Source organism: Lycorma delicatula, chromosome 10 (genome assembly GCF_047948215.1).
Source record: "Lycorma delicatula isolate Av1 chromosome 10, ASM4794821v1, whole genome shotgun sequence".
In the NCBI taxonomy this organism is placed as follows: Eukaryota; Metazoa; Arthropoda; class Insecta; order Hemiptera; family Fulgoridae; genus Lycorma; species Lycorma delicatula.
The window spans coordinates 90,688,809-90,703,317 of NC_134464.1; the positions used below are offsets into that span (position 1 = coordinate 90,688,809).

The following is a 14,509-nucleotide window of genomic DNA, read 5'->3' on the forward strand; positions in this document are numbered from 1 at the left end:
AAACTTTCTTCTGTCTGTTAAGAGTGACAGACAGTATGAAAAACTAAAACCAAATTTGTTACAATAACATTTTTACACTTAAGACAAACTTTTTATTACAGTTAAAACTAACTTCAGTGACATTGGTATTGCTGTTTTTGAGTCGGCTGACATTACTATTAACAGTTTTTTTCTTAATTTACAAGACATTATTTTTGATGTGGTAAAAGACTTAGTAGATATGAAACCACTGATTTAGTTTACCATTTTTATTAGTTTTTATATGTTTGCATTTCCCATTAATTTCAAATATGTTAAAACATGATGAATTTTTTGATATGTGTAAATATTTTAATAAATGTTGGCTCATGATAGACCACATTTTAACATAAGTCAACATACATATACATACAAAACTCAAAACAATGATATATTTAAAAGGTCATTCAATAATTACAGACACAAATAACTGTGTAGGTAAGAGAGTTACGATGCTTTCAGAATAGTAAGTTAGTAACTCTGATTACTTTTGATCAGCTATTTGAGTCAAATTTTTTGTTTATAACCTCAAATTTCATTTTATGATGGCGAGTCCTCTTGAAGTTTATGAATTAGTTTAATAGCATGCAGCGATCAGTTTTTGCTTTCTAAAAGTGAAAAAAATTGTTAAAATTTACTCTTGTATGGCCAACCAATATGGACAAAGTTATATGAACCACAGAAATTTTTACAAATGTATAGAAAAATTTAAAATGGTCGAAATTCAGTGACTGAGGAGCTGAAGTTTTAGTCTATGTTTGGATGAACTCCAGAACTTGCAAAGATTCTCTCATCCAAGAAGACTGATGGATTACAGTTGAGTTTATGGCTGAAAAATTACAAGTGTATTGGTAGAGTTTATAACATTATCATCTTACAAGCTCAAGTAGTGTAAAAAACTGCAAGAAGATGGGTTCCAAGAGAGTTGACAAATCTTATAAAGACACAATTTTGCATGTACATAGAGCTGAAATAACAATATCTGCAGGAAGGTGATACTTTTTTGAAAAATATTGTTACCTATGATAAGTCATGGATTTGACATTGTGGACCGGAATTAAACAAGCATGAAGTGGAAGCACACGACTTCACCTGTGAAGAAAAACTTCCAAATCTGACCATCAGCAGGAAAAAATCATAATGATTTTTCATTATGAAAAATCATCAGATGTAAAAGGCCTGATTTTTGTCAATTTTCTAGAAGATCATTGAACAATAAACAGTGAATACTACTGTGACACGGTTATCAATAAAGTGAAGCCAACAGTATTGAAAAAATATCCTGGATCTAAGTGCAAAAGCATCATTCTGCTTCATGACGCCTGACCATACACAGTTCAGGTAGCTCGAGAAAGCATCAGCAAATTGCATTAGGAAGTAATAATACTTCACTCCCTATACAGTTCTGACTTGATCCCATTGGATTTCCACTCATTTCATTCACTTTTTAGACATGCCAAAAAAACGTTTTAAAATGTTTAATGGCAATGACAAAACCAAAGAAGATGTGCTAAATTGGTTACAACAAGACAAAGATTTCTTTGCAGCAGGGATAAATAAGATGATTCAGAGTTGGTACAAGTGTATTAATGCTGTTGGAGATTATATTGAAAAAAGCGAAAAAAAAGTCACATTGATTAAATAAACCATTTTAGGTCCAGAGGAATTTGCATTTTTAATTATTGATTTACTCTTGTAAATGAACAAACACTATTCAAATTTATTCACTTTTCAACCACATCCTAAATACACGTCTTATAATTTTAACAACATATCAGGATAACATTGTTGATTTTGTACTGAAAATGAAGTATCAATATATGAAGATAGACACCAACGTAAATCTGAATACAATATTAAGTGTAAAAAACACTATTTTAGAGTAAATTTGGTTTGGATTGTTTCTAAAATGAATAGTTTTGTATAATTTTCATTACTGCCTGTTATGGACAAGATGATCACAATTAATGATGATTATAATAATCAATTTCTGAACTGCTGAAAACAAGTTACTTCATGTTCCATTTAACATTCTGTATTATTGTTCACAAGTTAGGATATTTTCAAGTCCCCCAGCTGATGTTGTAAACTGTTTCACATATTATAACTTATTTATGATGCAACAAGATCTAAAATAATACATGTATTATTACACACAATATATTTAGAACTATTATGTGAATTTACATTGATCACATATTATTTTGATAAAAATATAGTAGGCTGTTTCATTTTGAATGTTTACTTGTGATTAACACATTGATTGTCGCAATGTGCAAGGTTGGATGCAGCAATGTATAATGAAAAACATTCCATCAGGCTGTAAGAGATAAAAACTGATTATGGTTTCTAATGCATATGTATGTATATATATATAGCTGAAATTGAATATAAACCTTAAATAATAAAAAAAATACCATGAGTGCATCTGCACTACTCATGGCCTCCTAATAACACATGCATCATTCATGTGCCATGAGTATCACCGGCAATACTCACTAAAACTTTGTTTTTTCTTATAAACTGTAATTTTTATTAATGTTAATCTCTAAAATTTTAAGTGAACAATATCGGAGTAATAATAACAACAAATAATTTTAAAAATTAATAGATAAATACAATGACATTAATAATAAAAAATAATTAAAACACTTTTAAACTAAAGTAATTACAATACCAATAGAATAATACAATAATAAAATAAAAACGATTGAAGTGCTCATAAATTTAAATACAACAAGAATTAAAACTAAGAAAAATGTAATATAATATAAAATTGTTTTTAGTTCCTCTTTATAATAATGTCTTGAAGAACCATTTCAAAGCTTGATTCTGGTGTTCCAAATTTTGCAGTTAATACTAGTGATATTTGCTAAAGCATGGTAAGCACATAAACTTGTTCCATTCACTGTACTGTGTTGATACAAATTTTACATTACTTTGGGACATAACCTGTCCTTGAGCTTTTGCAGTATTGGCATAACAACAATGTACACAATGCCATCTAATTCTACAATTTTGTTTATTTCTTTCTGAAGTGGGTTCCAAGATGTGTTTCTTGACTTGCCATTCAGTTGGAATATCCTTTTCTTCAATTGGCTTTCCATATTTGTCCATGTTGAGCATCTGCAAAACTAGCTGTTTCCTGAATGTTGTAATATGAGTTTTTTCTATGAATATGGATTATGAATGTGCCAAGCATTCACAACTGACATGTTCAATAATAACTCAAATACAACTTTGTGGTACCACCTGATAGTTCATTACAATAGTGAAAAGTAACTGGCCATCTGATTGGAAAGATCTATCTCTTGCTTACCCTTGTTGTAATCAACTACTGCTGCAGGTTTACTTACTAGTTCCCCCAACATATTTTTTCCTTGTGGTAACATTTTCCAATGTATGATTTGTGTTAAGAAAGAAAACTTCTCTTTTATCTTCTCATTTTTCAGTGGTAATATCTCTTTTATTCTGCATCACTGTTACTTCTCTTTTTGTAACATTTTTTTGCATTACCTCAGATGGCAAGTGTTTTCTGTTTTGCCTGAGTGTGCTCAGTAAAAGGCTATTTTTCTGTAACAATGAAGACGCTAGTGGAACAGATGTATAAAAGTTGTCAGTCACTATTATTCTTTCTGAAGATAAATATTTATTGGCAAGTTCAAGCACAACTCTTTCAGACAGTCCAGATGAATTGTGGTGGGATTTTCCAGAATATACAGATGTCTTGAGGGTGTAACCTACATCGTTAGTTGTATTATTGTTGGCAAAATGAACAAATTTCAGGTGTATCTGAAACCGATTATGGCTCAAAATTTTTACAATATTTAATTTTAAACAATTATTATAAAGAATTGGTGCATCACAGTAATCAAAAATTTTGGGATATTTTATTACCCCCACCTATATTAATATAGCAAAAAAATTCCACATTTCATTACAAGTTGTGACAAACTACTGACTGCAGTGATAAGAATGTTTTCCTCTATTTTGAAACATGAAATTTGGTAACATTTCTGTTGGTTTCAATAACAATCATTATTTAAATTTCATCACCAAAAAATCTTTTATAAATCTCAATTATTGTCAAAGCTTCTTTTATTTTGCGGGTATGAATCATGATAATTATATTTTTCTTGACAATTGAATTTGACATAAAGAGGTAGTTTGGCCTCCTCAACTTCAAGTCACTCATCTTCTATCATCTCCAAATTTTCATCTACTGCTTCTCTTTCTGTCCCAAAAGTCTGGTTTTGAACCAAATTATCATCATTGGATGAAGTGTCTGAAATGCTGTCAGGCTCATATTCAGATTCAGATAAAAAAAATATGCCTCCATCACTGCTGTAAAGTATGGCATGGAGTTCTTCATCAGTCAGTACCTTTTGTTTTGAACATTACAAATATATATGAAATGTGTTGATGTAGTATTAGTGTCTTATCTTTACTCGTAACTAAACTTAATATAATGTAGCATACATACATATGATAAAAAACCTACTAATAAAACAATAATTAACTACGAAACTTACGAAAACACTTAGAACAGCAATCGAACTTCAGAATGCAACATAAAAGTAACTATGACACCTGAACAGACTGGAGGTAATTAAACAGAAAATGAAGTAATGTAGAATGGCGACAGTCTGCAATAATATTATCTGACTTCCTTACAAACCGCAAACATAAAACAAAGCGTTCACAACAGGCCAAGAAATATTATTGTGTACATTGTAAAATTAATTCTGAGAAGCCAGCGTGACTACTCATGGTCTATGAGTTACAAACCTGAGTAACGCTGGCACATCTCACAGCCTGTATATAAAGCAATCCTGAGTAACGCCAGTGGACCTCATGGCACTTAATGTGTTAAAACATAGAAAAATTTAAGTGTGATGTTTTGAAAGACATTGATCATTTGTTTAATGATGACAGTTTTGGAGACTGTAGTGAAAGTGAAATGATCAAGTGCATAAAGAAACAGAAGATAGTGACAGGGAAGAAATAACGGAAGAAATTGGTAGTTTAAATATAAATATAAATGAATGTTAAATATAAATTAATGAATATGTCGAGTGAATGAATATAAATGAATGTTTAAATATAAATGAATCTATGTTTGGTGTGAATATAGAATAAAATAATCTGTGTAAACGAATCAATATTGCTTTCAATTCTAATATTCTTAATTTTGATTCTATTAACAGTAGTAATACAAATAATATTGATGAAAACAATAAAAAACAAGACGTTTTAAACAAAAAAAAAAAAAAAAAAACAACAGGATAGGATTGTTAGGTTGGGATGTTTTTAGATGTTACTAGATGCCCAAATAAGATAATTATTAATCTTATAAAAAAGTTGTTAGATTTATAATGTTAGTCACCCTTCTTCAGTAAGCCTAAAATCTAGGCTTCAAAATTAAATTTTACTGAGAATGGAACTGTTCTTATTGTTCATAACTGAGAGAGTCCATGGCAATGATTAAAAACAAATCAAATTATTAGAATATGGAAACAAAAAATAATAAGAAATAAAACATGAATGAAATATACTGAATGAAATTCAAAAAACTTTGAATGTATAACAATTACCTTGACATCTTTTAGAGTAGTAAGATAGATTCTCATTGAAACTTGCAATTACTCAACAGTTACAGTAAAATGATGTTTATAAAAAAGAATTCATTAGTTTGTGGTAAAAAAACCAATTGAAGTAGGATGAACCCCTCAATTCCTGCTCCCAGGTTCAAGCTTACAAATTGGTGATAAATTAATGTATAAATAAATCTTTAAATAAATAAGTCTTATTCTAGTCAGAACAAAAAAAAAATTATATTTATAATGAAAAAATATAACATTTTTATTACTTACTAAACATTCTGTACAACAAGTACAAATTATAATTCCAAAAAAAAAATATGAAATATGAAAAAAAGGAAATATTTGCCAAAATTTATTATCTTTTATTCATACTTACAAGGATTACTCCTTCACCTCAAAGTATTTGTAAGTGGGATTCTCATATCCATTTATTTGCATATTTGCCACATGGCGTTCTTCAGGTGTTACAGCCTGGTCCACCTCAACAAAACCCTATAAAAAAACAAACAAATCTGTATTATAAAAAAAACATTAAATTAATATTTCTTTTATGATATTTAATTCTTATTTAATTTTTCTTTATTATTTTGTGTATAATAGATAACTCTATTAATCAAATTTGTATATATATGTTAATTTTATGAGACCAAGGATGATTTGTTTTCCTCTGAACTTTATTGTTTTCTGTATAATGAAGTTACAGTTTGATTATTTTTGTTAATTTCAATGCTAACATCTAGAAAATTTATTGTTCTGTTTATATCTATTTCATAAGTAAATTTTATATTGTTATAATATGAGTTAAGTTTATTTAAAATTATGAGGTGTTCATTGTTTATAACTGGATTATAAACAACAAAAACATCATCTGTTTACTTAAATATTCATACCCAAGAGTATTGTTGAAAATATAATCAAAGTTTATGACAAGGATAAATTTAAACCTGCATACAAATAACTATAACATACTAACAACCACATAATAAAATATCAGCTCTCGCTTTATCGCTCGGATTGAACTGATGGAACAGCTCAAAAATCCTGACAAGCCAGTGTTTCTATGGACCGACTTCTCATTAACTCTCACTTGGATCGCTCAGTTTGCTCTTTGGTGGCCCGGCTCTCCTTGGCTCACTTGAAACTCGTCTCACTGGCTTATGCTCGAGGTTACTCTTGATCCAGCTACACCCCTTGAGGAGGTCTCAGGGATCTCTCTAGCATCCTCTTGGTTGCCGCAAAATTGGGACTTAATAGACCGATACTCAATGCTCTCTCGACTCTTGCGTATCAAGGCCATCTGTCAATGTGCTCTCGCTTGGTTCTGGTGCCTTCCTGGCTCCTCTTTGCTCTCGCCGATAACACCCATTGACCTCAAGACCACTCACCAGTTCTGAGTCCGCTCCACTCAAGCCACTCATTTTGCTGCAGAACTCAGCTTCTCGCTCAGGGCCATAAACTATCAATATCACACCCGCTCACCCACTCGGAGTGGAATACTCTGAGTGGTGACTGTCTCCAGCATGCTCTCATCGAGGAAGACTCCAAGCCTGTCATCATATTGCCTCGTCACACTTGACTCTCTCATCTGCTTATTCAGGAAGTTCATCCTCAGACTCTCCATGCAGGAACTCAGCTCACTCTAGCTCAACTTCGTCGACTCCAGAACTTCACGGTTTCTCACACACATCCCAAGTGGCCATGGCTGCAGTTGTTTACCTCGTCACTTGGAATTTAGACAGCTTCTAATCTCTAGACTCACTCGATGGCAGCTCATTCAACAACGTCTATAGTTGTTCTGGAAGGCCTGATCATAGAGTTATCTTCTGGAGCAGTAGTTTGTCTTCTAGTGGCATCACCCCACACTTAATATCTCAGTTGGCTCCTTAATCCTACTCACAGATGTGCAGTTTCTTCCTTCAAAATGGCCGCTCACTCGGGCTCTTGCTCTCCACCCTGGGAAGGATGGGCTCACTTGAGTGAGCCCATCCTTTGGTTCACTTAGAACCAAACTGCTACAACTCTAAACAGACCTATCTCTAAGCTTATTATTCTACCCATTAAACATTAGTCAGCACTCTATGTTGCAGACTGAACATCGTCAATCTGTTGCTGACTGCTGGGGGAGACTGTTCAGTTTTTAGTTCTGCCCACTCCATCTCTTGGGTCAAAAAACTGATGAAAGAACATGATAGTGTGGACAGTTTTATGAGTCATAATCATAATAAAAATCAAGTCTTATTAAATCATTGTTTTTGTTAATCTTAAATGACTAGTACCAGCTGATTCTTCTTTTTAGGCAAATGTAAATGAACGATTGTCTCAGTCTTGTTATATATGCATTTGATTTACTAATTTAAGTACAAATAATTTATTTTTTCTTGAAGTAACATGTCAATTGATGAATTATTTTTTTATTCTATTTATTTGAACAATTCTGGCATGTAAACATTTGTTGGCAAAACCGACTGGACGTGTTGTATATTTTTTGCTTTGTTACCATAATTACTGTGTTTATTTTTATAAAAAGAAAAAATGTGTAATTAATTGTAACATTCATGCGTGTAATCAATCTTTTTGTGATAATGTTTTTATGAAACTAAATACTTATGACTGAATTGCAATTCTACTTGATACTATTTTGAAACCTTTATGTATATCGTGTTTGTTATAATCGCGGATGTCAGTTGTTATTTAATGTAATATTTTCCGAAATTGATATGCTGTATGTATTAATATTTTTTTTTGTGGATATTCTGTTATTTTGTCTCAAGATTTTATAATTAAAAGACAATTTATGCGATATTTTTTGATTGCTAAGGACTATTTATTCATTTGCTTTCCTTTTTTATTGCAATCACTACCCAATCTCAGATCCTCTCAAAACATACAGACCCTTAAATCTATATAGCAACTGAGTATGGATGAAAATGTTGGATTTATGAAATTGTACAACAGATTAACCTTTAAATATTTAAATCCACTTTTTCAATATCAAGTAATAAATATTTTTCCAATTGAACACAAATTCCCCTTTCACTCCCATTTTGTTTTGAGAATAGGCATTTGTTGAATTTAACAATCTTTTGTTTTCTTTCTAAGAGAGTTAGCTCTGTTCTACTTCCACACACAACCTTTTCAAAAAATTGTTTCAGTAGATGATCAGTGGGAACAATTATAAGTGAATTACTATGAACAATGAAGAGAAGCTGTGAATTCAAGAGCCAGTTCCCTTCTCACATGATAACATTGTAATAATATACATGCATATGTCATTAGCAATTAATATGATCAAAGAATTATAAATCTGTCTTGTATTTTTGATTATATGTATACTTATGCTCCTTTGGCAACACACTATATAAATAGAAAAGAGGAGCAGCCTTAAATTTCTATGGTTTCGTGCTTACTATGAAAACTTAATACTTTTTAAAAAAGTATTGAAATAATGATTAATCAACAACTGATACATTATGTCAGCTTAAGTAATGCAAAAAAGGTTAAAGAAAACATAACTTCATTTTGTTTCATTTGATGAACCTTACCTGTACTTGAGTAAATTGATAAATTAAGAATATAGATAAAATAACAGTTATATAAATCATAAAGCACGAAAAAAGAGTTCACCACATCAGATCCAAAATCACCTGCTGTCAGAATTTACTCTTCTGAACATAGTTGTAAATTTATGACTTTTCTGGATGATCTTGTTCTATAGTCATGGGAAGAGTGTAGGGATATGAATTAACTAATGATAAAGTTTAAATTTTCATTAATTTATAATTCAAAATTTATTTATTTTTATAATTCACTTTACCTGATTTTGAGGTAGACGTGCTCTCCGTCTACGAAGGACAGCGATTGTGATAAGTTTAACAAAAATTAACGCCACACCGGCAAAAACTAATGTTAAGTACACGCTCTTTGTTTCCCTGTGGTATACTTCCCTCCGTACGGAATATGTCTGCATAAATTAAAAAAATTCCAAATAATGCAAACAAAGAACTTAATTTTTTAAGTTACTAATGACTAATTATGATATAAATAAACAGTCATTTACTATTTGAAATAAATGATAACAGCTGAAAGAAAAAATTCTGAAGATACAGAAATGGAAGGTTTTTTATGATCTAGACTTCTTATTATTAGTTATAACATAAATAATTATTCTGTTAAAGCAAATGTAACTCATAGGTTTTATCTCCTTAATGTTATATTACTTTTTGCATAAATTTTACATTAAAAAATAATTAATTGCTATAATTGTATAATAAACCAACCTCTGCCAAAAAAGTAAGAGTTATTACAAATTATGTGATGCTGTTAACCGTACACATATAAAATTTTTGTATATATGTGTACGGTTGAATTTGATATGGCGCATCCAAGATGGTCGAAAATATTTTCAACCACAACTCAGAGTAGTTTCTTTGATACAATAATCAACTATATGTTTTCCATAATTAAGCTGTTTCCAGACTTTCTGGATATCAGAATTTTGTTGGAAACAGCTTAAAATTTGTTTTATATATGTGTATACATATATAAAATTTTATTGTAATTAATATTTTTAAAATTTCATATTATTCCTCAGCACTGTTAAATTATATTAATATAAACTTTCTAGTACAGAAAATTGAGATACGGCATATTTTACCTTAATTTTTCCATGTTAGTACTTTCTTGGGATTCGCACCCACAGTAATAAGATTGAATTCATTTTATTATATTGCACATTAAATAAAGATATTAAAAATTTAACAATATACAATGATACTAAAATCCAAATTTACAAATTATAAATAAATATGTTTTAATATAATTATAGAATTTAATAACAAATGAAAGTCTGGGATCCCACAAAAATTGATTCTTGGAATTAATATAGTAAGCTTAACTTATTTATTTATTGTTTTTGGGTAGTTTAACTTTCATTTAATATTAAATGTTAGCACAGCAGTCAATATGTTTGTTTTATATATATATATATATATATATATATCTTCATAGTTTCTTATGTGTAGTGATATTTTAATAGGTGTCACATGAAATAATCATTCATCATTATGTGTTTTGTCTCCACTGCTTATGAGATACCATGAGACAAAGTTAATTATATTAATTCTTTATTAAGAGACTGAATCAAATTTAAATGGTAATTTTGCTATTTTACGCAGCAAGCAGTTCCAAGCTTGATGGTGAAGTGGGGGGATTGTTAATGTTCGATGTGTTAGAGAAGGACAACCAGCTTGGTTAGCTCTTTCGCTCTGTTCGTCATCAGTACAGCCATGAGTGAGCAAGAGGTTCCATCGTCTATGGCACAACATATAACTGTAACGTTTTTAGCTAATGAAGGTGTTAATCCCGTGGAAATTTTAACTTGTCTAAAAGTACAGTTTGGGGTTGCTACACTGTCCCAGAAGTGAGTGTATACATAGACCAGACAAAAGGACAGGCAAGAGAGTGTAGAAAACAAAAGTCATTATCGACGCCCTAGGTCAAGTCTTACAGCTGACAACATCTGTGCCATTCAAGAACTTATTGAAGGTGATCGCAGATTTACTGTTGAAGAAATTGCATCAGAAGTGGGTTATCAGCTATGGGAGTGCTCAATCCATTATTCCTGATCATCTTGGCTTTAGAAAAATTAGTGCTCGATGGGTTCAAAGTTTGTTAATTGAAAATCAAAAACAGGGATCAGGTACGAGATCTGTGAGTGACTTCTGAATCGATTTCGGCAAGGGAACGATTTTTTGAGGTGTATCATCATACGTGATGAGACATGGGTCCATCATTACACTCTAGATTCAAAAATGGTGAGTAAGGAGTGGTGAAGGAAGGGTGAGGTCTGCCCAGTGAAGGACAAAACCTGTCTGTCAGATGGAAAAGTTCTTGCAACAATTTTTTTTGACTCAAGGGGAGTTTTATTCATCGATTCAATGAACAGTGAATGCAGCTTAGTATTGCCAGCTACTACAGTCAAGAAAAGCCACCTACCAAAACAAAAGACTGAGCATGTCCATTAGAGATGTTACTTTCTCCATGACAACACCAGGCCACACACCGTGACTTTGACAAGGGGTATATTGGAAAAAGTGCACTGGGAAACCCTTGATCACCCTCCCTACAGTCCCCATGTGACTATATTTTGTTTGTGCCCTTGAAAGAATCACTTGGAGGGGAACAATTTGAAAACAATAAAGACATCAAAGAGTGTGTGCGCAATTGATTGACGACTCATCCTCAAACCTTTAATGAACAATTTATAGTCAAGCTTCCAAATCATTGGTAAAAGTGTGTATGTCGTGCAGCAGCCTATAGAGAAATGATGAAGGTATGAATTGTGTACATTATTAATCAATAAATTTATTAAAAAAAAGTACTGTTTATATTTTTGATTCACAGTCGTAGATAGAAATCTAAAATAATTTAAAGTACTGTTTAAAAGCAAGCAATATATTAAAATTTCATACAGGTTCGCCATGTGATATATCATGAGCAAGAGCATGTGCAATACGTGGCTGTGGATCAGCAGGTGCATGTAATCCTGGTCCTGGTGCAGGGGTCATAGTTGTGTGCTCATCTTCCATAGTTTCAGGATCGTACATTCGTTGTTTAAGTTCTTCACGTTCCCTCTTGTGTTGTTCTTTCCTTTGTTTTTCCAATACTCTTTCTCGTTCCTTGTCTGAAAAAAATATAGAAAAAATTTTAAAAATGAACTGTAACAGATTAATTTTTTTTTTTCATAATTGATGTTTCAAGGTGAATAGCTTTAATAATCTATCATAGCCAATAACCATATCATGCTTTTTCTCTGAGAACATCTACTAGTAATATTTACTTATATTTATGAGTTTTAATTATGTATGAATAACTTAGCAATTAATTTTTTATGAACTTTTCCTTTGTATTTTATATAGGGTAAAATATTGAATTTTTTTCCAATATTGCATGGCTTTATAATATGCTAAACGTTCATTTTAGGTAAGAAGAGGTTATAATTAATTTCAATTCAACCATTCCTGAGATGGTGGGGTTAATTGAACCGCAAAAACCTAAATGACAAACTAACTGACTTCGGTGATTGGTTAATTAGTTTGGTAGTAACACAAAAATGTACCAGAATCATAGAAATTATAACTATTAAAAGTAAACTTTTAGCTGGACTCCAATCTTTAATTTAACAGTACATAATAGCAATAAATCAACAATTGATTGACAAATTATGACAACCATTCATTCAACCAATGCATTCTAGGAATCTTATTTAAGCTAAATAGAAAATAGCTTTGTTCCATGGAATGGTCAATTTTAAATTACCGTCAAGAGAAAAAATTTGGTATTACTATAGTGCAGTACTTAAGCACTTGCCTTTCAGTAAAAAAAATTGGCAGACAAAGACCTACAAATATTAGGTGAAACGATAGCATTAAAATAGTAAGGTGCAATGCAATTATAATGTATAATACTGTATGATATTTCAAGAACAAAATATTGCAGCTACCTATAAATATAAATTAGATAAAACTGAAAAAAATATCTTGGGTAATTCTAGATTATTATAATACTACTTACTGGTTGAAATATAAAAAAATGAGTCAGTTTAACACTTAAATAAACTTTAATTATACTTTTTCATTTGTAAGGAAGGGAAATTCTTCACTAGCCTTTACTGCTCCATGTATCCTGAATTTATTACCAAGTAAATGAAAATGAAAGGCGATTTACTTAAAATGTACAGTTATACAGTCTCTTATCTCCATCTAGATTACATTCTCACTCTCATTTTGCTCAACCCATGTTTCTACCATTAGCTTTTATCTACTCTTCTCATCTACTCCTGCCATTGGTGGTGTATACAGATGATATTAACATTACACAAATGTACTAATGAGACTGTAAAACTAAAAAAAAGACCAGTTGTGCACTTTATTACAATCAGAATGAAAAGTACTTATATAAATTAAACACTATTACATTAAATCAAAATAAATATTTAAAATTTAAACATATTTGTGAAATGAAAATAATTACCTTCTTGCAAAGCTGTAACTTCAGCTCTATATTTATCTAATATAGCAGCTTCTGCATCACGAGTCATTGATAACAATGAACCAGGTGTGTCATCTTTACTTCGTAATGCCTGGATATAGTCTGACATAAGTTGTCCAATCTTAGCAGAAAGATCAGGATACCTAATAAAAAATAAAAAATAATATATAACATGAACAATTAATTTTACATTAAAAACATCATTCTTAACAAAATTAAAAAAAAAGAATATTTGAAATAGGATTATAGATATAAAATACAAACATGTTTTGCAGAAAAATTAATTTTGTTTGACTGATAAGAAAATAATAAAAGTGATTAACACTTTTACCAGAATCTAAAGGAACATTAAGTGCTTCAAGAAATCTTAATTTTCAGAAACAGCAGATTTCATTAATTCCTAATTTAAAATTGCACAACTAAAAATAACTTCTAAATAAACTATTTTTTTTTACAAAGACATTTATTCATACTTTTTACTGAGGGTCAGTTTCCTGTTTTAGTTAAGTATAATTAATATTTTCGGTTGATGTAAGATGAAAAATTCTTCTCTAATTAATAGTAGAAAAATCTTCTTGTCCAAACATCTAAATAAAAAAAATTATCACGGTATAATTATAATTGTTCTAGGCAAGATTTTAAACTATTTAAATCTGAGGTAGTTGGATTGCTTTTTCCTTTTCTCTATCAACCCCTATTTCTTATCCTTCATCCTTATTTCATGGATAGGTGCTACTGGCACATATCATCAACTATCAGCTCCATCTTGGATGTTATGCTGATATCTGCTATTATCTGTCAAGGCAGAAATTCTTCTAATGTAATCACCCAGGAAATTT

General features: G+C 30.7%; 1 protein-coding gene across 1 annotated transcript in view; it reads right to left on the bottom strand.

Annotated features, from left to right (window-relative positions):
• Appl (amyloid-beta-like protein) overlaps window positions 1-14,509 on the bottom strand; it is a 137,842-nt gene that overhangs the window by 6,651 nt on the left and 116,682 nt on the right. Inside the window, exons 8-11 of the mRNA XM_075377867.1 lie at window positions 13,653-13,813; window positions 12,092-12,303; window positions 9,436-9,582; window positions 5,998-6,113 (exon numbers count right to left, since the gene is read on the bottom strand). Coding sequence (XP_075233982.1) covers window positions 6,003-6,113; window positions 9,436-9,582; window positions 12,092-12,303; window positions 13,653-13,813 — 631 coding nt within the window. The 3' untranslated portion in view covers window positions 5,998-6,002. The remainder of the gene's footprint in view (window positions 1-5,997; window positions 6,114-9,435; window positions 9,583-12,091; window positions 12,304-13,652; window positions 13,814-14,509) is intronic.